The sequence below is a fragment of the Ziziphus jujuba genome, chromosome 4 (genome assembly GCF_031755915.1).
Source record: "Ziziphus jujuba cultivar Dongzao chromosome 4, ASM3175591v1".
Lineage (NCBI taxonomy): Eukaryota > Viridiplantae > Streptophyta > Magnoliopsida > Rosales > Rhamnaceae > Ziziphus > Ziziphus jujuba.
In genome coordinates, this window is record NC_083382.1 from 21,657,289 (window position 1) to 21,681,766 (window position 24,478).

Below are 24,478 nucleotides of genomic sequence, written 5' to 3' on the forward strand. Positions count from 1 at the left end.
CCCCCCCCCCCAACAAAATAAACCAAATGGATCCAAAAATACCTAAAATTCTATACCAAAATTTCCCAGCATGATTAACTTGCAAATAGGAAACAAAGGCATGGTTCTCTCTATGAACTGCATTTGCACTAATGCATTCCAAATCAATCTCTGAAATCCCTAAAAACCATTTACCTAGAAACCCATAAGACCTAGAAAAACCCTGAAAATCATTTACCAAAACATTAGGTAACAATTTCAATGTCCCAAAAAAAAAAAAAAAAAAAACACAAGGCAACAATTTTAACTGTATCTTTTTTCTCAAAGTTTAAAGCCCCACAAGGATTTTCATTTTGTCCATCTCAATTTTTGCTGAAAATTCCAAAACTTTCCCCCGAATAGAGAATAATTATTTGGTTAATATTTTCTATTGCCAGATCACATTTCAGTTTGTTATCTTTCAAACCAATAAACCCCCTCTTTTAGATCATAACTCCCAAGGAAATTGAAGATTGGTGGAGGATTTAAAAAACGTGGGATCAGAAGACAAAGAGTAGAGAAAGAAAAAGAAGAAAAAATGGTTACCCAAATAACTGGAATCAGGTAGAACGAATAAACTTAATGCAAGTGATAAAAAACAAGAAGAGAATAAATAATCCTATAAGCTTTGATAAGGAATGAGATGATCAAATTTTTGTTGCAAATAAAAGGAGAAATGGTGAAAGTGAAATGAAATAAAAGAATAAAATAAAAGAAAGAATGTATGCTCGTGTTCCTAAGGAAATGCAGCTAACAATAAAGGAGTGATATTTTCAAAAATTAAGGGTTTCTTTTAAAATTATACCAAATCTCCAGGGTTATTTATGAGATTAACCTTTTTCATGGGCCTTTGTGTTTTGCTTTAATGTTTAAAATATGTACAAATTATTATTTTTATTTTTTGAAAAATTACATTTGCATTTTGATAATAATCTATACAATTTTTTTTTTTACTTTTTATGCATTTTTTAGAATTTATTATAGTAAATGTTTTTGAAAAATTACATTTGCAATTTTTTAAATTTTTTTCCCTAACTTATTGAAAAAATAATAATAATCCCCTCTAATTATTTTTTTTTATATTTTTCATTACACTTTTTCTGTAATTTGCACCATACACTATATAAAATTGCATGTTGTACCTTCATTTTCATTTAGTATTTGATAGAAGGACCAACAACGTAAGAATTTATGAGTTTGAAGTGCAAATTACCAGGAAATTTTTTATCTTTGAAGTGTCAAGTGTCAACCACAATAAAGTTTGGAGTGCAAGTGCCAATTTTTCTTACTTTTATTATTACAAATTCATCAAATAGAACCAATAAAAGAAACATCATCTTGCAACATTGGAAGTAACCAATCAAGTGCTTCCTCCATCCACGTTTTGAACATATTTAAATAAATAGAATGCATAACTAGCGAATTATATGTAACACAATTAGCATCACGATGCTAATAAAAGCAACTAAACCTATTAAATCTAGGTAATAATAGTTTGATATCCTCTACTAAATATTTGCATAAGACTATAATAGAATTATCAGTCACTAATTAGATAGCATCCTTTGAGTCCCTAATAATCTTTCCCACATCAAAGCACAACAAGCATATGCTTGATGTGCCAAAGATCCAAAAGATAATTTCATTGATTTGATTTAGAGACCAACAAAAAAGATAAGGAGGGATGCATGATCACTTTTACGAATGAGGAAACACAAAGAATACATTATCCTCATAATGATGCACTGGTCATCACTATGACGATAGTTAATCATAAGGTTCACTGAATCCATGGACAATGGAAGGTTTGCCTACATTCTGTAACTCACAATCTTTGACAATATGGGGATCAGCAGAGATTGTTTAAAGCTAATAATAATACCTTTGTTGGGATTTGTTGGTGAAAGAGGAACTCTATAAGGAATAATTTAACTCCCAAAGACAGCGAGTGAGCTTCTCTAATCAAGTCACCCTTATGGTGGACTTTCTAGTCAGAGACTATTCATTAGTCTATAACATTATCATAGAAAATCCAACACTAAATTCTATGTAAGCTGTAACTTCAACATATCATCTCATGATGAAGTTTCCTACAAAGAGTGGGGTTAGAGTTCCATAAGGTGAACAATATGTGTCTAGACAATGCTATGCTGTAACATTGAAATAAAAGAGTTCACATGCAAAGAATTTTGAGATGGCTTACCAAATTGTTGATGGACAAACTTGAGGAATGATAATATTTACAGAGCAGAATTGATAGAGGAGAACCTAAGGGATCCCACCAAATCTGTATGCATAAGAAAGAATTTGAGATCCAAAACTTTGAGCTTGTTTGTTTGAGTTATTGATAAAGGATCATGATATCTTTGCATGGTCGCACAATGATGCTCCAATAATTGACCTCGAGATCATCAAGCATAGGTTAGCATAGATCCAAACTTCAAACCTATTGAAAAAGTCAAGAAACTACTGAAAGGTGGATTCATCTAGGAGGTAAAATATCCTGACTGGTTAGTCAACATTGTCCTTGTCAAGAAAGAAAAAGGAGAATGGAAGGTTTGTTTTGACTTCACAGACCTCCAGAAAGCATGTCCAAAAGATAGCTTTTCCACTTTGAGGATTGATCAATTGGTCAATGTTGTAGCTAAGAATGAGATGCTATCATTTATGGATTGTCTTCATAGGATACAACCAGATCAAAATGCACAAGCTTGATTAACAAAAACTGCATTTATTACTAATTGAAGGTTATATTGCTACATGACCATGCCATTCGGACAAAAAAATGCTGGTGCCACCAATAAATGGTTGGTCAATAAGATGTTCTAGAAATAAATTTGTAGATCTATGAAGACGCATGTTGACAACATATTGGTCAAAATAAAAAAGTTGACAAATCATGTAGCAAACTTGAGTAAAACTTTTAATATTCTGAGAAAGTACAAGAATCGCAACATTAAACTGGAGAAACCTTGCTGCTATACCTTACAGTATCACCTAATGCTGTGAGTTCTACTTTAGCCTGAGAAGATGGGATGACCTAAATTCCAACCTATAATATGAGCAAGTTGTTGGCTGAGGTAGAACTTAGATATCAAGAGATAAAGAAGCCGGTGCTGACCCTTGTCACAATAGCAAAGAAGTTTTATCCATATCTCCAGCACATACAATCACAATGCCAACCAACAAGCCCCTGAGACAGATTTTGCAGACACCTAAGAAGGCATCAAACCATCTCGTGAAATGGTCAATTAAGCTAAAAGAGTTTGACATTTTGTATGAATCTCAAACAACAATCAAGGGTCAAGCTCCTAAAGAGACATCTCTAGACGGTTGACCAAATTTGTTACAAGTTTGGACCTTGTATGTAGACGAAATGTCAAAGGATCAAGGAAGTGAAGCTAGATTGATTTTGATTCCATTGAAGCATGAGACTGAAAAACTTAAGTATTACTTACACTTTTGGTTTAAAAACTCAAATAATGAAGCTAAGTACGAGGCTTTATTGTTAAGATTTGATACAACAATGTGAGCCAAAAAACTACAAATCTATAATGACTCTCAACTAGTTATAAACTAAATAAAAAATGAGTATCAAGCAAAAGGAGATAATATGATGGCAATATCTAAAAAGGTCTAAAGAGTGGCTTGTGAAGTTTCACAAGTATACAATAATGCAAATTCCTAGATTTGAAAATATGAATGTAAATGTTCTTGTAGGACTTACCTAAGCAATAGATAATGATTTCACAAGAGCTATACTTGTAGAGTTCTTTTCTAAGCCTAGTATTCATGAGATCGAACATGAGACTCTTTAAACAATCACAGCACCATATTGGATCAACCCAATCGAGCAATATTTAGAAGGTGGTGAGATACCTCATGATAAGATGGAGACACATCGACTTAGATACAAGTTAGCCCAATACACACTCATCGATGTAGTTTTATACAAGATAGGATTCTCTTTGCAATGCTCAAGGCTTTATGAAGCTAAGTATGTCTTACTTGAGATCCAAAAAGGGATATATGAAAACCATTATGGAGGAAGAGCTTAAAGCATACAAAGCTCATAGATGGGGACATTTTGGCCAACAATGTTTGAGGATTCTAAGCAGTTTCTAAAAAGTGTGACAAATGTTGAATATCAAATCATGATCCCATGGCTTCTAGCTCAGCAATTGACTCCTGTAAGTGGTCCATGGTCTTTCACTTAGTGGGAAGTTGACATCATTGGACCACTTTTTATCGAAAAAAGGGCACACTAAGTATAGTAGTATTGCAATTGACTATTTCACAAAGTGGATCGAGGCAAAACATTTGGCATTAATTTCTAAAAGTAAGACTTCAATTTTGTTTTATCAGGAAAAATATTATCAATAGATTCAATATTCTACATACTATCATTGGTTGTAAATAGTTTGGCAATGCCAAATTCAAAAATATGTCTAAGGAGTTGGGAATAATGAAATCATTTTCCTTTCCAACCCACCCACAAGAAAATGGACAGGTTGAAGCAGCTAATAAGATAATCAAACTCAACCTTAAGATAAAGTTTGAAAAGTTAAAAGGAGCTTAGGCTAATGAGCTGCTTGATGTTCTTTAGGCCTACAGAACCATAGTAGGAACTTTAACTGGTGAAACACTCATTCTTTCTCACCTTTAGGGTTGAAGCAGTACAACAATCAAGGTAGGAATGCTTAATCTCGAAAGGATCACACTTTCACATGAGGAGAATGATGATCTTGACCTAAATTCTATTCACCTGGTTTAGATTTTATTAGCCAACTAAATGGAAATGGGGGGCCATAGGTAGCACAATACAATATAAAAATAAAAATTAAAAAATTAAAAAAAGCTCAAGCAGAAATCAAACGACATCAAAATGTATGACATAAATGTCATAGACAATGTAATGTACGACATTAAGTCAATATTGGATGAAAATAAATAAATTCATGACATAATGCGGTGGACAATACAATGTACAACATGAAGTCGACATTGCATGAAAATTAATAAAAGCATAATGATTTGAATGTCAAGAATAATACAATAAATGACATAAAGTCAAAATTGGTTGAAGAATAATGAAGCATGACAAATTAACCGTCATGGATGATGCAATTTTTGACAAGAAATTGATAATTAAATGAAAATTAAGTAAACACTATAGCATAAACATTGTGGATGTACAATTTGGAGTTAACATTAGATTATATTAAACAACACATGATTTAAAGTTAAAATCACTTGACATAGAACATTATAGATTATGCAGTGCATGACATAATGTTGACATTGCACAAATAAATATCATATGGAAAAGCAATGCAGAAAGTAAATATTGTGGATAGTGCAAGGTTAACATAGTGCCAGAGATATAATGACTATCATGCATTGAAAGTATAAAATATAAATTAATTTATTAATAACTTAATGTCTGTATACAGGAATGCTAAAAAGAAAAAGTTTTAAAGTGACAAAAATAAATATACCATCTTAAAAGACATTGTCCTACGTCCTAAGTAAATAAATCTTACTTCAAAGAAAAAGCCATCCAACATCCTACTAAAAAAAAAAGACAAGCAGCAACAAATCTATTTCCCATTACCTAAACTACTTTGAAGATGTTGGTGATGGCCTATCATTTTTTGAGAGCATCATAACCATCTTGAGGGTCATCATCTTCCATCCAATCCCATTTTATGTTGACACCTAGGTTCTTATCAAAAACTTCACATTGGCAATCCCAATAACCTTGAGCCACTTTCTCATATTTAATACTTTGCCATCTCAACAGAAGATTTGAACATCTTGACTACCTTCCAAGTTGCCTTTTCTTTTTCAGTCTCCATGAGCTTCTCAAAATCAGAGCACTTTGTTTGAAGGTGAAGTATTTCTTCTTGAAGATGAGCAAACTTTCTTTTTTCACAAGTTAGTTCTTTCTAACAATCCGATAATTGAAGCTTCATATCCTCAAGCTAAATCAATCTAACATGAGAATAGAACAACAATGAATTTTAACAAGGTCAGCAATCCAGTATGGTATATGTAACCTGACATAAGAAAAGGAAAAATGTCATAAAATGTCAAAGTATGTGATATAAAGGTTAAAATGCATGACCAAAAACTCATAAATAGTATGATCTATATGTTGAAGCAATCGATAAGATTTTCAATGAAGTCATTGTCAGAATGACCATTTCAAAATTTAGCTACGTTAGGTGATGACCTGTCTAATCCACCAGTCAAAAGTGCCTAGGGGGTTGGCTGGAGCATTAGAACAACCAACCAATATCTCCATCGGTGGGATACCCCCAATGTCAATACCTGCATTTTCAACCTTTTCAAATTTCCTAAAAGGGTCACAAATAGCCTTATCTTTCTTTTTGAAGGATGAATTAAGGATTTTATTTGAACTTTCTTCTTCCATCTTTCTTTTTGCTTCATGGATCATCTACTTGATGATTTGATTTGGACGATTCATGACCTTTGGGAGTATTGATTTACTCTTTAGAGATCAATTAGTTTCATGAGATACTTTGTCAAAAGTTGGATTAACCTTAGAAGCTGGATTCTCAAGTATAGCAACACTCTCAGGAGCAAAGTGGGAAGTAGATTTATTTTCAGGTATTGCAGGATTTACTATCACTAGATTCATCTTAAAAGCATGATAGTTTCTTGAAACATCAATAGTCAGTAAAATTGCAGAAAATAGTTGAATATTCAAGAAAATTTGTAAGAGAAGTTTGTACCATTGGCAGGGGCAAAGACCTCATTGCTTCATATTAGTCAATAACTATGTCACAAAATAGCAAGGTCTCAAGACTTATGTCATTAACATCGACTAAATGAATCTTCCCAAATTTCTACTTGTAGAACTGGAGGTTGACTTAAAGGTCTTCAAGCATTTAAAAAAGAATGAAAGGAGAACTAATTTCAGGAGGAGATGCTTTCATATGGAGTAGTTTTATTAGGAGAAGACCTTTTACAGAAGTAAATGTCTTTTTTGGAAAAAAGACACATAGTTATCCAATTATTTTATCTTTAAACCATGTTTTAATAAGGTTTAAATGATAAATATATATATATATATATATATATGTGTGTGTGTGTGTGTGTGTGTGGCGAAAAGTCACATGAGAATCTCTAGACACCATAGAGTAATATATGAAGCTATAAGAAATAATGAAAATTTTGGGGCTACTTATGACTATTTTTACATTTCGCAACATGGTGGGGGTTGATGTTATACGTAAATTTGACTCATGCTTACATGATAGTCTTATGTTGTACTATTTGCTTATTTAGCATTATTATTCTACGTGGTCATCCTACTTGGCACCATTATCCTATGTGGCATTATTAATTAGATATTGGATTACTATTGAAACAGTATACTACTATAGATAATGAGATATTTTTTTTGATATCTAATTAAATATGAAAATAATCTCAACTAACCCCTTGATAAACATATCAATGTAATCTCAAGGCTTGGTCAGCAGTTATTCAATAATTGTCAAAAGATAAACAACATAATAAAGTCCTATCTAAGAGGCTTATCAAGTATCACAAAGGCATTATAAATATAAACGACATTAATAGCATTGGTATGATATTCAAAATCTATTAACTAATTCTCTATTTCCAATCAAATATATCGACACTAACTTGAGCATCATAATGCCTTTAACCGGTACCACACTGATACCTTCAAGGTTTTTCTGACATTTTTTGTAGGTTGGAGATCAAGGAGATGAAAGCTTTGGTCAACTCAAATTTCTGCATCAACAGAAGTAATAAAAATATTTTAATGTTTTGAAAAATAATATTTAAGTCACCTTTATTCAGATAGATAATCCTTAAAACTATATAGAAGTTTCAATTTGGCATCATAATCAAATTTTGAATGGAAAGTTAACTAGGCATTAATAGTATAAAAAATTAGCAAGTTCATAGATTAATTTGTCAAAAAAATATATTTAAAGGCACAAAAGTCAATAGCAGCTTAGTTTAGAGATTTTTAGAAATATCTTCCCTCATCATTTGAAAAATCCAAACAAGCTTCAATTACTTTTGGACCCACAACATCTCAATACTTTTTAAAAAACAAAGCTAGCACACCATCATTTCTTAGGGCTTTAATTGGATGCGTGTGAAACAAACTCTGATCTCATCCATCGTAAAAGGGCGACACAAATTTTGGTTCATTTGCTATGTGACACGACCTTGTGCACCAAAGAAATCATCATAAGAAAAAACCGATCCCTACAAAGTAAATGAATTAGAATAGAAATCCACAAAATCAGAAGCCATCTGCCATCTCTTCCTTCGAAGTTTCCCACTGTCCATCAGCCGAAGTAACTCCATAAATCGATTCCTTCGACGCCTAGAACTTGCATGGTGACGAAAATGCTTTGTATTTCAGTCTCCATTCTTTAACGAATTCACCCGACGTCGCTGCCGCCACATAAGTTCTTCCTTCTACATCAAAGAGTTGATTTTCCAACCTGTCTCTCTAAAAAGCCGCAAATTTTCTTTGGAAGGAAACTGATTTTGCAACCAATCTAACATAGCACGACACTTTCACCAAATTATTGACTACATGCTTCATCAAAGACCTTGGGTACAAAACGATTCCTTCAAAATTCGCAAAGCCATTATGAAGTAATTGTCGCACATTATCTCTATCTTCCCTCCCATTATTCTATGCAGATTTATAAACCTTGAAATAATTGTATATTTATAAACCTTGAAAAGGCCTCTCGACGCAGATGACAGTATACCACAACATCTCGGAAGCGAGACATTTGTGCACCAGTTCGATCATGACCCCCTAATTTATCTCTTTTTTTCATAATTTCATTGAACTCCAATAATAAAGGGGTATCGGATGAAATTTTATATCAACCGTTAACCAACATATAATGTCCATAGCTTAACTAATGAAATGGATCTTTAATCTGTCAAACTATGAAAACAGAGAACGAAGAAAAATCACAAAAAAACAGACAAAACTTAACAAAATTCAGGTACTGCAATTTACCTAAAATTTCATACGAGGTTCTGTTAGAAGTTGTAATAGAGACGAACTTCCTAGAAAAGAAAATTCTACCTTTTTTATACAGCGTACAAGAACCATGAGAGAACCAACACCCTTTGAGTTGTGTGAACTATTCATTCATATTGATCTCCAGTACAGTAAGGTGCTCCCTTTGACAAATTCACCTTTTGTCGTACATAAATACACTATCAGACTACTGGGTTATCTTGCATCACATAAACAAAAACAAAAAGATGCAAATGAACTATTGGACGTCCCTTGTACATCAACATGTCAGTTTATCTATATTTGTAGATTTCTCAGTCACTATACTCAGAAGATGTGGATCCAGTGCCTTCATTGAGTTTCATGTTTTGCTCTTCATCTCCAGCCCTGTTTTCCTCTCCATCCGAGTCCCCGTTTATGTACCGATCAACATCAAAATCCCCTTCTCCATCCTCCTCTTCATCTTCAACATCATCATCAGCCTCATCTTCATCACCGTTGACATTGTAATCGCTTCCATCCAGTAAGTCATCAGACTTGCCATTTAAGCCAGTGGCATAGTCATCCACCACCATATCATCATATTCATCTTCTGATGCTTGACCATTTTCATCATCATACTCTGATCTTCCTGAACTGCTTGCTAATTCGGCACCTTCCAACTGAAAGTTAGCGGTTTCAACCCTATTCCACGCATTGACCAAGCTTCTTGGTGACTTGTCAGATGTTCCCTCTTTAGGGGAACTTCTCTCTCCACCAATCTCAACCATCTTCTTAGATGGTTTCTGCCTGCTTCTAATACTCCGGCGACCTCGCCTATGTCCATGACCACGTGATCTCCCTTCCCATTCCAGTACCTGTCCCAATCTCTCATTGTTTGTGGCAGCATTATGCTTTACAGATTCAGCTCTAGAACCAATGGCTCTTCGCTGTGAACGCCCACTACGGGTACGCCCGTAGGCTCCTCCTCGGCTACCTCTTCCACGGCCAAAGCTGTCAAGGCCAATCCCAGGATCAGCCCAGTTTTCTTCTTGAAGATTGTTGGCTTGACATGTAGTACTCAGAGTCTCGGCACTGACTGAGCTCTTAAGAACAGCATGTGTTGATGGATGCTTCTGAAAAGCAAATAAAAGACGAAGAGAAAAATAATCAGTAAGTCAAATATGCGTACATAACACCAATCACCAGTCCAGCTACAATAATTACTATACATCTCTGAAATCTTGTAGGAAAAACTCAGCCCACTTACATAACTTTCTAGATAAGGCATCATCTAGGAAATTAGAAAAGCTTTTACCCTCACATTTCCCCATGAAAAACTACTTCAGTTGGAACAAATCACTTAGAAATATATACATCTTCCTTCTCATACGGGATGGTGTACTATTAACTATTCAAGTCATAACTAGAACATGCAACTCACGTTTAAATCCCCAGATTCCTTGTTCTTTCTAGACTCTACTTTCTGCTGCAATGTGTAAGAGATGGCTGCATCAAACTCCATAAGCCTTAGAGCCACAGCAGCTGTTGTAAGTGGTATCCATGGAAGTATGGTAACTGATTTGGAAAGGGTGGAATTAGTAGCAGCAAATCTTACTGGATTTGAAGAATCCAAAAGTTCATTGGTAGTCTCAAAATTTGAGGACAAGTAGTCCCTCTTTACAGCACCTTCCAAAACAGTGAGAACCTGGAATCACAAACATACAACATAATGAGGAAAATTAAAAGAAAGAAAATGACCAACATACTATCCCAGTTAATTCACCATGGAATGAGGTTAGGAGCACAGTGTTCTATGGATGGTGAGGAAGGCATAGAAATATGCGAGGCAGCTTCAACAGGCTGGCAAACCAGGTTTCAACTTTATTTCAACATATGCATGCATTTTATAAATGTTGTAGGTAAACTAGTATGAATGTAATAACCTAAGATCTGTAGCTTGAACACGTTGTTGGTTTAAGTTCTATTTTATAAACCCATGGAAAACTACAAAAGATCATTCATCGACACACCTTGCAGCAGTAACAAAATCAATAATCAAGTACATTCTCGTAATTTAAACTAGGCACGAAGTGTTAAATACTGACAAACATAAAGCCAATTCACCACCTGAAGAAGGTCTTTAGCTGATGATGAAGAGGTTAACTCTATACCCCAAGATTTCCGATGACTTTCAGTCCAAAGAGATTGAAGAGCTTCTGGTGGTACTGAAACCTAATAAGCCATATTATAAAGACCATAAGCTGCAAAGATTACTGTTAAAGATATACTGGCAAGATAAAATATTCAACTAGTTAGCAAGAAAGTTAAGGCAGTCACCTTTTGACCCAAAAAGAATAAGTAAACAAAAGAAGAAAGAATTAATAGAGTCACCTCAACTAAGGATAATAGCATTTTGAGCATCCTTATCCTCTGAGGAACAAACGATGAACCATGCAAAGCACAATGTTCTTCCAGTTTAAGTTTCCTTTTGCATTGAGCCAAATGTTCAGAAAAATTAAAGCCACTCTCAGATGTAGCATAGATTCTATGGCAAGAAGGACAGTGATTGTCTTCGGAAGAATAGATACTACTACAATAATCACAAATGTTCAGCAGTTGTTTGCATCTTTTCTTCCCATCCTTAATGGCACAAATCATTGAAGAACTAAAGCATTCTTTCCAGATCCACTTCTCAAGATCTTGATATCTCTTCAATGCACTATTTTTCTCGATTTCATTCCTGCCAAGCTCAATTACAAAAGATGTCGATGTCTCCAGCATATCAGAATCAGCAAGACAAACGGTGCTGCTAGGGCTATCATTACCAATGCTGAAATCAGGGTGAAGAGTCATTTCAACGGTTTCTTTCTTGACATTGTGTTCACATTCTCTTCCAACATTATCATGCAGCATGCTTTTCTTAACAATTTTCTTGAAAGAAACCCCAATCTTCTGCAACATTGTATGTAATTGGGATTCCCTAATCCCTCGCACATCCAAAGATGCCAATAAAGCATCAAAACCCTGCATAAAGACTCAAGGAAATGAGACCATATGTATATATAATATATATACACATGTATAAGAGAAAAAACAAAAGAGTATGCATATATATGCAATCAAGTAAGAAATGCAAGTCCAATACAAGTCTCCCACAGTAACATGGCACCAAGGAAAAAGAAAATCTGATATTTATAATGGAACTTTGGTAATCAATACAGTCCTGCGAGCAAACAGCAAAGAGCAATAATGGCATGTTTTTATCTAAAGAGCCAATATTTGTAATTTATTGATCCACATGGAAAAAGTAAACAGAAAAGCTATGCAATAGGCTTATACAGATAAAAGGCTAAGCTAGAAAGAGAACACTACCTCTTCAGAGTCAATAAGCCTCCAACGACCATCTTGTAACTCCACAAAGATTCTACCACAGCCAGGATCATTTGGAGAAGCAGACGTAATAAACTGCCAGTATCTATTTCGCCTTCGATCCTGACCAAGTGGTAAGGACCTATATACATACATCTCTTCCGCTTTGTATCCAATATAAGATTTTAACTGGGAGCGTGACCTATCAGCTGCACATCCTGACTGTGGAAACAGGTGATTATCTGGACCAGTAGGGACTTCTTGCATTTGCAGGTTTCTTTCTGAGGGAAAACTGCTAATATAATTATTCTCAGTATGAAGATCATTTATCTGCTCTTCCTGGACAGAAAGGTCCACTGTTGTCTCATTATTTTTGTCACCAACGGTAAGAAATGGGCTTGGCCCACCTCCTGCTGATGAATTGGTCACATTAGGCTCAAATTTGTTCCCCATGAGTGATGAATAATGCATTCTCATTATATATTCTTCTTTCATTCGACGTTTATCAAGTTGCACCTCTGCCCACATTTGCTTCTTCAAAGCATTTGCTGCTTCTAGACGTACCTGACACATGCTCTGACTTCAAATTACAGAATTCTCAAAAAGAAATGAAGAAAAGAGAGAAAATAAAGAGAAAAATACCTCAAGTATAAGGCGAATTGAATTCCCCTCAATTGCCACACCAATCAAGGCAGCAAGTGCATTAAGGCGCTCCTCAACACTAAGATCAGAGTACTCACCTTCCATTAGTCCTTGGACCCATGGTTCACCAAGGTGGCTTCCATCAATATCTGCATCTTCTTGATCAATAGTAGATGCATCCATTCCAGCAACATCAACGGTTTGACCAGTTTGACCATAGGACAAACTAGTATCCTTCATCTTGACATGACCTTCAGAATCTATGGCAGATAAACCCTCATCAATATTCCTAAGATCTTTTTCTGGAGTTTCCAAAATATGATGACTGCTCTCCTTTCCATTTCCCAGGAGAGTTTTTGCATTGAATTTATTTAATTCTTGAAAATCCCCAGCCTCTTTGATAGGATTTATTTCAGTACCTAAATCATCAACCTCAGGATCCTCTGCAGCATCACTTTCAGAATCGTCATCTCTTTCAGCATCCTCAGCGTCTTCTCCATCCAAAACCCCACTTTTAAAAATCCGGATTCTTTCCCTGGCTGAAGCAAGTATTGACTCAGCATCAGCTGGATCCTTCCTATATGAAGCGCGCACACAATAAGTCGAGGGAGCTGTCCTCTCAAAAAGTTTTGAATCCCTGGATAAAGCAGCAGCAATAGAGGCTTCTGGTGTCTTGCTTGTCGTAAGATCCCGAAGACCAGATTTCTTCAAATGAAAAGAAGTAAAAATCGAATTAATACAAGTAAAATGAGAAATAATATTTTAAACAATCCAGAGTTACCTGAATCCTGTCTGCAACTTCCAATATAGTAAGACCCTTATTCCCCTCTAGAGAAAGAACATGAAATGCTGCAAATTTAACAGTTCCAGGAGTCAACCGATGTCTGGATCTACGTGGATTAGAAAAGCCCCTTTCTTGCATTATAGCAAAAGCATTTTCTACAGCTGCTCCATTGCGTAAATTAGAAATTATATCTTTACCATCATTACCCTGAAAATACACCCAGTAAAAAATAAAAACTTAAAATAAAAATAAAAATAAAATGTTAAATAGATAATCAGTGGCATGTGAACACCAAAAACTGTTCCATAATTTCAATCTTTTAAATATTGTATACAGCTATTTTCAAGGTCAGATGAAATATGAAAACACCAAAAACAGTACAGCCACTTCTTCAGGATCAAACAAATAGCAGCGAATTAGTAGTGCCATATTCTACACAAGTAGCGCATACTGGTCTGAAGTTAGCATGAATTCATATGCACGCCTAAGGCATATGCCACACAACTTCATTTAGTTAGCAGACATTCAAAAGGGTTCATTAACCAAAAGAGCTTATTTCATTAAAATTATAAAACAATGTCCTTGAGTCTCATACAAGCATCCATCAAATAATCAAGCATTATGAAAATTACTAGTGCTGGGCAAAACATATCAGATGTAATTTAAGGGGGGAGAAAAAAAAAAAAAAAAAGCCAATTTCCACAATGAAACAAGTGAAGCATAAAAGAAGGTACCTCATTATCATCACGAAGACATACGGGTTCAACATTCCTTTTCTTCAGTTGAGGCCCCAATCCAGCTGATAAAGCAAACTGCCGCAATATTTCAGGCCATGTCAATGGATTTAAGTTATGCTGCCAGCTCCGAATATCAAAACCCCAAGCATAGGCCTGATAAGTGTCATAAAAAAAAATATTTGGCTGGTTATTAGAGAAGCAAATCAGAACCTAAAACAAAGTTTCACCAGTAACAACAGCCTCAGCTCACCCCTTCGACAATCTCTGGATGACCACCTCCAGGGTTAGCAGTACCATTTTGATTTGCTCCCAAACCCATGGACGGTGTTCTTGCTACATCTTCAATATCTTTAATGATGGATCTCAGAAGAGAAACATGAATCTCACCCAACAACCTTGAATCCTGGAAAATCAGAGAGCAGAGAATGCATTAAAAAACCACTAGAAAAATAAAAAACCAGTTAACCACACACACACACACAACAACAACAACAACAACCAAAGAAACAGAAAAGCATAATAAGAAACTTACATAGTCATGAAAAGCTTGAATAAATTCATCCAGCGTAAATGGCCAAAGTCCAAGAACATCAGCAAAAGTAATTAAGAACCTCCATACCTATAAATAAACGAAAAATATACAAATTGTAAGATAATAACAGAATGTATAAGTTGAATTTCTCAAATAACAAATCGCCAACCGAAAAAAAAAAAAAAAAATTGAGTTTCTAATACTCCTGTCCTTCAACAACTCAGTATGCCCCTCATGGCAAAGATAGGCAATATATACTTACATTGCCCCAAAAAATAAAAATAAAAATAAAAGATAAGAGAATGAGAGGATAAGAGCATTATTAGGAACTACTCATACAATTGAAACTTAATCAAAGTAACTTTAGGCTAATAAACAACAGCTCTGATCCCCAGGGGAAAAAAAAATCATGGAGAAAGTGAAAACATATTACTGTTGAAGAGATACAAATGACTCGAGTAATAAGGGAATACAAAACAAAACCTAACCTTGCAGATGCTAAATGTGATGAACTTCACCAAAAATCACCTAAAAAAATCATCCATGCAAACAGAATTTTTGTGTGTTACAGGTATTACAAAGGATATTCAATGAGTCACTCCTTAAAGGGCAAAGAAAGAGGCAATTTATTTTGAGACAATGCTTGAAGCATTGTTTCCAGTCCCGATGACCCTCAAGGCCTTATAGGAAAGCAGAGAAGGGAGAACAAAAACTAGAACACTCACCATAAGAAGATTACCAATGTTCTCCTCAGAACCTGCCCACGGTTGAATTGCAAAAGGCCTTTTCAAATGCACAGATTTGGGAGGAAATGAATTTCGCATGTCTGGCATATAAAACATAAATATATTCCATCACTAACAATTAAAGTAAAGAATTGAGATGCCTGACAGTAGAAAGAGAAGGATGATGGGAGAGCCTACTTTTACCTATCATTTCATGGCAAAAATAAGCAGTAAATTATGCTACAGTCAACATACCATGATTGAACACAAGACAAACTTGTTCTGCATTATCACATTAACAAACACCATTCAACATCATTCAGCCAGATACATCTGAACCCTCTAGAATAGCATGGCATAATTGGCATTGCCATATTCAATTCACATAGCTCAGTTTCTGAACAACTAAACCTTACAATTTTTTATTAACTAAAACTAATATTCACAATATGACCCTCTCCAACAAACAAGGGATTATGGTCAAAAACATAAAAAATATTGGATATATCCAAAATCTAGAAATAAGTAAAAAGGAGAACAGTACCTCTGTACGAGTCAAGATTTTGCAAAGATTCATAATCGAGCGATGCTATAGAGGGCAGTCCCTTGCTTGATGCAGCTAACTCCATCAGTTCCAGGCGTTCATCTTCAATCAATTCCATTGATTCCTTAGCAATTCTGCGCGCAATAGCTCTCTCATTGGCAGCTTTAAGCCTTGCTGCCTCTTTTTCTCGGCGTAATTCTTCTTTTTGCCTCATTTTTTCAGCCTGAGTACATATCAAACATGAGAATCACTAAATCTTATATGTAAATTATCGATAAAAACAAGGTTATCAATTAAAAATAGAGCCTAAAACTTACTCTAATGGACTCCTTCAGCAAGAATTTCTCTCTACGCTCCAGCTCACGCCTTTGCTCCCTTTGGTATCTCTCCTCCTCTCTTTGCTTTTCACGCAATAGTCTCTCTTCCTCCTTCCGCCTCTCACGGTCATGCCTCTCCATTTCTTTCCTTATTTGCTCCTCCCTCTGAACATACAGGAAAAACAAATAAAAATAAAACCCTTACAACAAACCAGACATAAACAAATATGGTAAGTAAGCTCCAACCTTTCGCCTCAATATATCTTGTTTCTCAAGCTCTTTTCTAATCCTTTTCTCATGGGCTTCAACTTCACGCGCTATTTTTGCCTCTTCGCTCTACATGAAGTAGATAAACACAAATGCATGGTTATTTCTTGTTCACAAAATATGGAAATAGTTAAAGGTGCAAAAACAGACCTTGCGCTTCCTCTCAACTCGTATAACATCCTCATCATGAGTGACCCTTCTGTCAGACAACATAAATGGATTTTCCAGTTGACTAATTGGGTGAGCATCCATATTAATTTTTGTGTTCTTTCTTTGGACTTTGTCATACTCTCCTGAAATAGATGGCAACAAGTGATTTGGCCTGCCTTGCTGAGACAAAAGATTTAGACCAGTTATCTGACCTTGAAATCCATACCCAGAGGGTAATTGTTCATTTCCATGAATGAACAAGTGCCCAGTGGGTATTGATGAAGTCTTGGCATTTGGACCATCCAAAGGTGAACCATACTGATAAGATGGGGTGAATCTTTCATATGAATCAAGTCTAACAGTTGGTTGCTCTGGAATAAACTGGTACTCGTGAAGAGCCCTTGCAGCAACCTGAAGATGAACAAAACAATGCTATCTTCAGAGTCAAATTTTGTGTTTCTTTTCAAGTGCTCTAAGTAAAATACAATAAATAGATGTGCATTAGCAAAAGCTACTTCCGAATTTTAAGGGGTTGAGCAACAACATTCAAAATGACAGAAACTGATGGCTAAAAATGATGCCTTATGATGGCCGATTATATAGAGGGAAATAAAAAATAATAATAATAATAATAATTTTAAAAAAAAAAAAAAAAAAAAAAGGGAAATGGTTTCCATTAAATAATGTATGTTATTTCTTGCTAGACAATATACAAAAATCTAGATGCACCTTTAGTTGTTTCTGAACATTTATGGGAGAGAATCAATTTTAAAATGCTCCCCATGTGCAGCACAGTTTGTACAGATCTAAGTAAACAAATAATTCTCTGAATTAAGAAGCATCTGAGATCAAAACACTCATTTTCACTACTTGAGAATATATAAAACCACAGAAAAGCATTATGTGGAACATATTACAGTCAAGAATGCACAGAATACTTACTGCCAAGTGCCAATAAAATATCAACAAAGCAAAAAACATACCAATAACATAGAGTGTATATATATATAAAGTCAACAATTTTAAAAAGAAGAGATCAAGATGCCATAAAAATTGCATCATCTACTATGCCATGCATAAAAGTCCAACAAGTTAACCTTGACAGATTTAGCATCAGACTGGTCATATATTTTTGCATCAAAAGATCGTGCAGATTGCTTCTGCTGCCCAACGATTGATGTTCCTGTTTGTGTTATTTTTTGAGAAAAAAATCATAGCATCAGGACTGGACATGTGAAGTAGTTTTAACACATAAAGGCATGCAAGTATGATGATATTTTTAAAAAATCAAGGGATGATTCAAGACTGGATAATTAAGAGAGAGTGAGAGATCAAACAATAAATCATATGGAGGGAAAAAGAACAAAAATGTGCATGTGTTAAGTATGATCACTCCCTCTTAATCTCATACTAAAAATTATGTTGCACTTTCTAAAAGCAAAACATATCGACAGCATTTTTTCTTTCTTTTCTTTTCTTTTTTCCTTTTCCCATTAGGGGTGCCCTTTCTCAACCAGATGAGAATGATCAAAAGACAAATTCCAGTTAGATAACATGGCTCACAATTTTGCTCCTTTCTTTCCTTCTCCACCCCCCCACACCCCCCCATCCCCAACCCCCGCGAGCGTGCCTGCCCCGGGGGCCCCTCTCCCTCCTTTTCCTGTTGTATCTGATCATGATCAAATAGACAAATTCAGATTAAATAACATGGCTCATGATTTAATTGAACCTGAAAGCAACAGTTTCCCCATCCAAACCCCCCCCCCCCTCCCAAAAACAAAAAAAAAAAACCAAAAAAAAAAAAAAAAAGCTACAAGTGGAAGTAACAAAAACACTACGGATACATTTGTTTTATAGAATAGATAGTGGAATAGAATAAAGATTCCTAAAATTTCGATATTCCTTTATTTGGTTGGATTTTTAAAATTTGCCTTATCTATTCCTATGGAATCCTGATTCCTTAAAATAAGGAATTGTTATTCCTTCTAAAAAGCTCAGAATCTGTATTCTCTAAGATAAAAGAATACAAATACGCTACTTTACATTCTTTTTTTTTTTTTTTCCGCTTTGATTTTTTTTAGTTTTATATTAACTTTTTTGCTTTTTTTCTACCAAACTAAATAATAGGAATAGATATTCTATTCCACCTTTTTTATTCCTAGGAATTACTAATCCTTAATTTTTAGAAATACTCATTCTTTTAACCAAACGTAACCTACAATATGGGAAAAGCTTACAATAGGAAGTTCAAAACTTGATATTGATGTTAGATTCCCTTGAGGAAAAAATCATAGAAGTTATAATACATGGAACATTACAATCCTTGCCTATACTAGTACTTAAAACGTGTGAGAAGTCAATGTACAATCTTCCATACAGTCAAATGTATGTATGCAGATGGATATCAGAAACCAATAACAACAAAAACCACAGACATAACATGCGACATATGAGAGACATCAGCTACCTTATCTTCATGATAAAACATAAAACCAACTAAGCTAAAAAACAGTCTACACCGAGTTATAAGGGTGGCCACATGAATTCTTACACAAAACAATTTAAGGAACCCATACACAAATTCTACACCAAGAAGCATATTGACCAAAACAATATAATCCTAAGTGGAAAATGTAGCAATCACAATGTTTAAATAGTCCTAAGGCAGACTTGAGGCATTTTGCCCAAGTGAGGTGAGGCGTAAGCCTCAAGGTGGTACAAGGCGTAAGCCTCAATTTTGATTAAAAAAGCATTTAAAATATAACATTTCTAATAAAATCCCATAATATTCACAATAGAAAAATTAATTATGAAGAATATAGAAAGCCACATTCAGAGCCTATCTATTCTTCCTTCCGTCTCTTCTTTCTTTTCTTTTCTTTTTTTTCCTCTTTTTTTTTTTTTTTTTTTTCCTTTTTGTCTTTTTATCTTCTCTTTTATTTTAAGTTTGTTTAAAACCTAATAGTCACATGTGGGTCAACTTGACCCATCTAACACCCACCCAAAATTTATTTAAAACACATAAAAAACGGAGGCTTACGCCTCAATAGCCTCGAGGCTTAAGCCTCAAGTTGTACTGCCTCACATCTTAGAGGCATAGGCCTCAATTGGAAGGATCGAGGCTATAGCCTCAACTCATGAAACCGACGCCTCGCCTTGAGGCATGCCTCAAGGCATACACCTTGGGCGATTTTTAAAACATTTAGTCATACATTTCCTTGTGATATCTACCTACTCAACTCCATCTGAAGTGTAAAAACCTACTCATGGATCCTGGCAAAACAAACATAGTAAGGTATAGTACACCACTGATCAAGACAAGTCTTTTTTCTACAAACCCGAATCCAATTGACCAAGGTAGCTGTCTTAGGGAAAACATGAATACATTAATACATCATATAACTACATAATATTTAAATTATTTTTAATTTGTTTTTTCCAAAATTTATGTAGATACATGTTAATTCACAATAAAATAAATTATATTTGCATTTACACTATTTTTTTATTCTTTAATTTAGAATAATATCATAAACATTAAAATTAAAAAAATAAATAAAAAGTTATACAAATCATACAAACAATAAGGCCCTTGGCGAGAAGGGAACAAACTCTGTTGCTCTCAATTTCATTCTTTCTTCTTCTTCTTCTTTTGACACATGCCATTTTCATTCTTCTTCTTCTTCTTCCTTTTTTTTTTTTTTTTTTTCTCTTTTATTTATTTATTTACTTATTTATTTTTTGGGAGGTGTCACCATCTTAGATTCACTTATTGTTGATTAAGAGATAAATAGAGAAATGCCAACAAGTTATAAGAAAACAAGAAAAAGATCAATGATATTTTATGCCTATACTTAAAAAGTAAATGTAGAACTTGTATATCACAAAATCGAGTTTGGCCAGGAATAGGACAAAACATAAAACAATACCAGGAAAATTCAAATGACAGCTACAGTTACAAATTACAATATTTAAGACTAACTAATCAGTACTATAGCTGTAAAAAATAAAATAACAAACTTATAATCAAAAGCATAAAATTCTAATCGCACGTTCTTATCACTGCACCGGATGGAAACACAAACTTTAGCCACCATTTCCTTGTCACTTAACTAAACAAACTTGCTACACGGCCACTTCCATAAATAGCCACCAAAACTGATCACTTCATGTAAAATCTGAATTACTCATCCTTCTGGCATTGTATAATAACACGGGAACGAATTTCTTCCTCCTTTCTCTATGTAGGATAAGTAAGTTTGTCTTATCATTCTACTACACTATCCATAGTTTGTCCTATCATTCTACTACACTATCCATTCAAGCAATTCTTATTAGTGGTATTAATATCATAAGAGTTGAAAAACATTACATCCTGATTATACACTTGAGTCACTCAACTACGATAATCTTAGACTAATAGTTATTATTCACTTTTCAAACAATAGTAACATCCTATCCATTTACCTTAAGATTTAGGAAAGCAAACTTAGAAATCCATATCACTAAACGGTAGTTCTCCTCTTCCAATGTCAATCGCAATACATACACAAACTCCTAATGAAGCTAGCAATTATATTGAAAACAGTAATACGAAGAGCAATCAAAGCCCAAAACAAAATTTACCTATGGGTGTGCCAAATGCATCCGGTGGCAAAGGATCAAACTCCATTCCCAAAATTGGCCCATCCTCCCTCAACGGCTCTCCCAACTGCGCCTCCACAAAAGCAATAGCTCGAAGCTCCACTATGGACTGCTGTGGCTCATAGTACCTCTTTATAAACGGAATATCACCTCCAATCCTTGGAACGGCCAATGATGGTCGGGCAAGAACTCGCCGTGAATCCACAGAGTGCCCAAATGAACTTGAACCCAAACCCAACCCAGAAATATGTTCATTACCCACATCACCCACCACCATTTTCCCCCCACTCCCACCCTCTATCCCCACCACCACTGGAGATTCCTTCCGTGACCGCTTAACCGGCGCCACTTTCCGGTCTTTCAACCTCCGGTGACAGAACCACATCTGCAATTGGCGATCAGAAAGTCCCAATTTTGACGATAACTCAGCTCTCAACGACTCTGACGGATACGACTCCACTAAAACAAATTTAAATTCACATGTAATCATATTTTAAACTCAAACCATAATTACACAACTAAAGCATTCACCCCCATAAAAAATAAATAAATAAAAAGAACCCCCCCCCCCCCCCCCCCGGGGGGCCAAAAAAAAAAAAAAAATCAGAAACCTGCATAAGTTTTTTCAAGTATCTCCAATTGCGAAGCAGTCTTCATCTTGCGCTTGGTCTTATTCTCTCCCTCAGGCGGCTTCTTCTTCTCTCCCTCGGAACCAGCCTCCATTGTTGATCTTCAAGCTCACTCTCAGCACCAAGAACCCACGAAATCAAACAAAACCTCCTCACTCCTATAAAAATCAGAACTGGCACACCCAGATGAAGCAGCAGCGAAACATCTCTCTCTCTCTCTCTCGCTCACAATCCAAAATAAGGGTTAAGCTTCCCCCGTTTTTGGGTACAAGATTTCTGCTTCGTGGTTTTGACGGGTAAAGGAAAATGACGAAAATAAATTTCTCTCTCTAAAAAAGACTTTTCGATAACTCAATCGAAGAGAGAGTTCGTGCGTGGGAGCGTGACTGAGATGTGCGGTGAAATTTGGGGAATAACAAAAAACGAAATATAAACACAACAATTAATAAAATAGTCGAAGCAGTGTTTAAGAAATTGGCGTTTGATTGAGAGGAAAATAAAATATAAAAACACACACCCAACTCGAACGAAGGTGATTTTGATTTTAGATTTAAAAGCGAAACAATAAAAACAACAATTACAATCCCACCACCAACAACAATTAGTACAACAACAATAAGTACTTTGAGCAAATGAAAGAACAGTCTTTCTCTCTCCCATTTCTTTCTTTTTCTTTTTCTTTTTTTCCTTCTTTTATCTAATTTATAAATTTCTTTTAATATAAAAGCGGGTTGGTAATAGTAATGTGAAAATATAATAAAATTGAGGTTTAATAGAGAGAGAGAGAGAGAGAGAGAGATGGGTATTGTTTTGTTTTGTCAGATTGGCTTTTGAAATTTTGGGAGTGAGAGATAGATAGAGAGCGAGAGGGCGTAAGCTGATTTGATTCAATTCACAAATGGGGGTTTTGTGGGTTTGTTTGTGTGGTGAGACTTTCTTTTCTCTCTCTTCCTCTTTTTCAAGTGCTTCTCTCTTCCTCTCTGTTTCTTGGTTTTGTTTTTATATTATATATTTTGCTGGGCTTGGCTTTGCTTTTGGGTTCTTGTTGGGCTTTGGGTTTCTCTGTGCCTTTCTCTTTCTATCTGTATCGGCTCTAAATCCAAGCGCTTCTTGCGGCCTTTGTTTCTGATACCATCTTCGCTCGTACCAGATTCCCACGAGCTCTAGGACGCGTGCTTCATACTCGCTTTGTGGAAGAATGGGGATTGCAGCATTTTGACATATACTCTCATAGTTTTGCCCAAGTCTTCCATTAACAGTTATCAAAAGAAAAAAACGAGGGGGGGAAAAAAAGTCGTTTATTAACAACTTATTACAAATTGAATTATAATTTACTTTAGATTGATTGGGAATTAATTTTGCACTTTATTATCCTAGTTTAAAATTTTTAAGGATTTTAGTATTAGTCATAAACCTGTACATGAGAACATTATTAAATCCCCTCAATCAAAAATCAAACAAAATTTTAATTTGCAATAAATTATAATTGATAGTTTAAATTGCAAAATTATAGGTTATGTTTGATATATAAAATGGTTAAATAGGGATACATATTCATGCAAATTTAAAAAAAAAAAGAAAAAGAATTGATATTTCTGTTGATATATTTGATTATTGTTTTTAATTAGATTCAATATTTAATTTTTATTAAAAATAAATTCAAAAATATCAAATTTGATAAAAATTAATTAAAAATCAAATTTTATAGTTAGTTTAACATAATTAATAATCTAGAATTTAAAATCTACAAAATGTATTAATGGTTAATCCTATGAAATAATTATTTTATTTTTACATTTATTGTACATATTAAAGTACTCTAAAAATCAAAGCTATCAAAATACAATACAAGACATTAATATCGTTGCACCCTAAACTATAATAGTATTATAAATATGTATGAATATGTGTAAATATATGTGGATAAATAAATATTAACAAAAATACAAGAAAACAATCAAAATAAATTAAGAACATATATACCTTTGATTTGGTAATCCACTTTTGATAAACTTGTCCGAAGCTTGTATGGTACCATAGCCTCCTTAAGACTATTCTCGTCCCACCAGTGCAGATATTTTCC

The 24,478-nt window shown here is 34.6% G+C and overlaps 1 protein-coding gene across 3 annotated transcripts; it reads right to left on the reverse strand.

Moving 5' to 3' along the window:
* Nucleotides 1-9,121: 9,121 nt before the first annotated feature.
* On the reverse strand, nucleotides 9,122-23,358 carry LOC107417189 (homeobox-DDT domain protein RLT2). Of its 3 annotated transcripts, XM_048472636.1 has the most exons (19): nucleotides 22,378-23,358; nucleotides 21,749-22,225; nucleotides 18,220-18,305; nucleotides 17,335-17,533; nucleotides 17,123-17,265; nucleotides 16,952-17,041; nucleotides 16,706-16,870; nucleotides 16,389-16,611; nucleotides 15,845-15,945; nucleotides 15,120-15,206; nucleotides 14,838-14,990; nucleotides 14,585-14,740; nucleotides 13,848-14,057; nucleotides 13,067-13,771; nucleotides 12,428-12,988; nucleotides 11,447-12,079; nucleotides 11,183-11,287; nucleotides 10,497-10,760; nucleotides 9,122-10,188 (listed from the first exon to the last, which is right to left on the reverse strand). In XM_048472636.1, the coding sequence occupies exons 1-19, from the start codon at nucleotides 22,487-22,489 to the stop codon at nucleotides 9,388-9,390; spliced, it is 5,271 nt and encodes a 1,756-aa protein (XP_048328593.1). In that variant the 5' UTR covers nucleotides 22,490-23,358; the 3' UTR covers nucleotides 9,122-9,387. The 3 variants fall into 3 exon arrangements, with proteins under 3 accessions (XP_048328593.1, XP_048328594.1, XP_048328592.1); XM_048472637.1 differs by having other exon boundaries at nucleotides 17,123-17,533; nucleotides 21,749-22,151; XM_048472635.1 differs by having other exon boundaries at nucleotides 17,123-17,533.
* Between the last annotated feature and the right edge of the window lie 1,120 nt (nucleotides 23,359-24,478).

Excerpts from the sequence above, each read along its gene's own strand:
- LOC107417189 (XM_048472635.1), bottom strand. The coding sequence starts at position 22,489 with ATGGAGGCTGGTTCCGAGGGAGAGAAGAAGAAGCCGCCTGAGGGAGAG. Across the intron at positions 14,991-15,119 it reads TTCAAGCTTTTCATGACTAT|GATTCAAGGTTGTTGGGTGA; the intron begins GTAAGTTTCTTA and ends CTGATTTTCCAG. Across the intron at positions 14,058-14,584 it reads GTCTTCGTGATGATAATGAG|GGTAATGATGGTAAAGATAT; the intron begins GTACCTTCTTTT and ends GTGTATTTTCAG.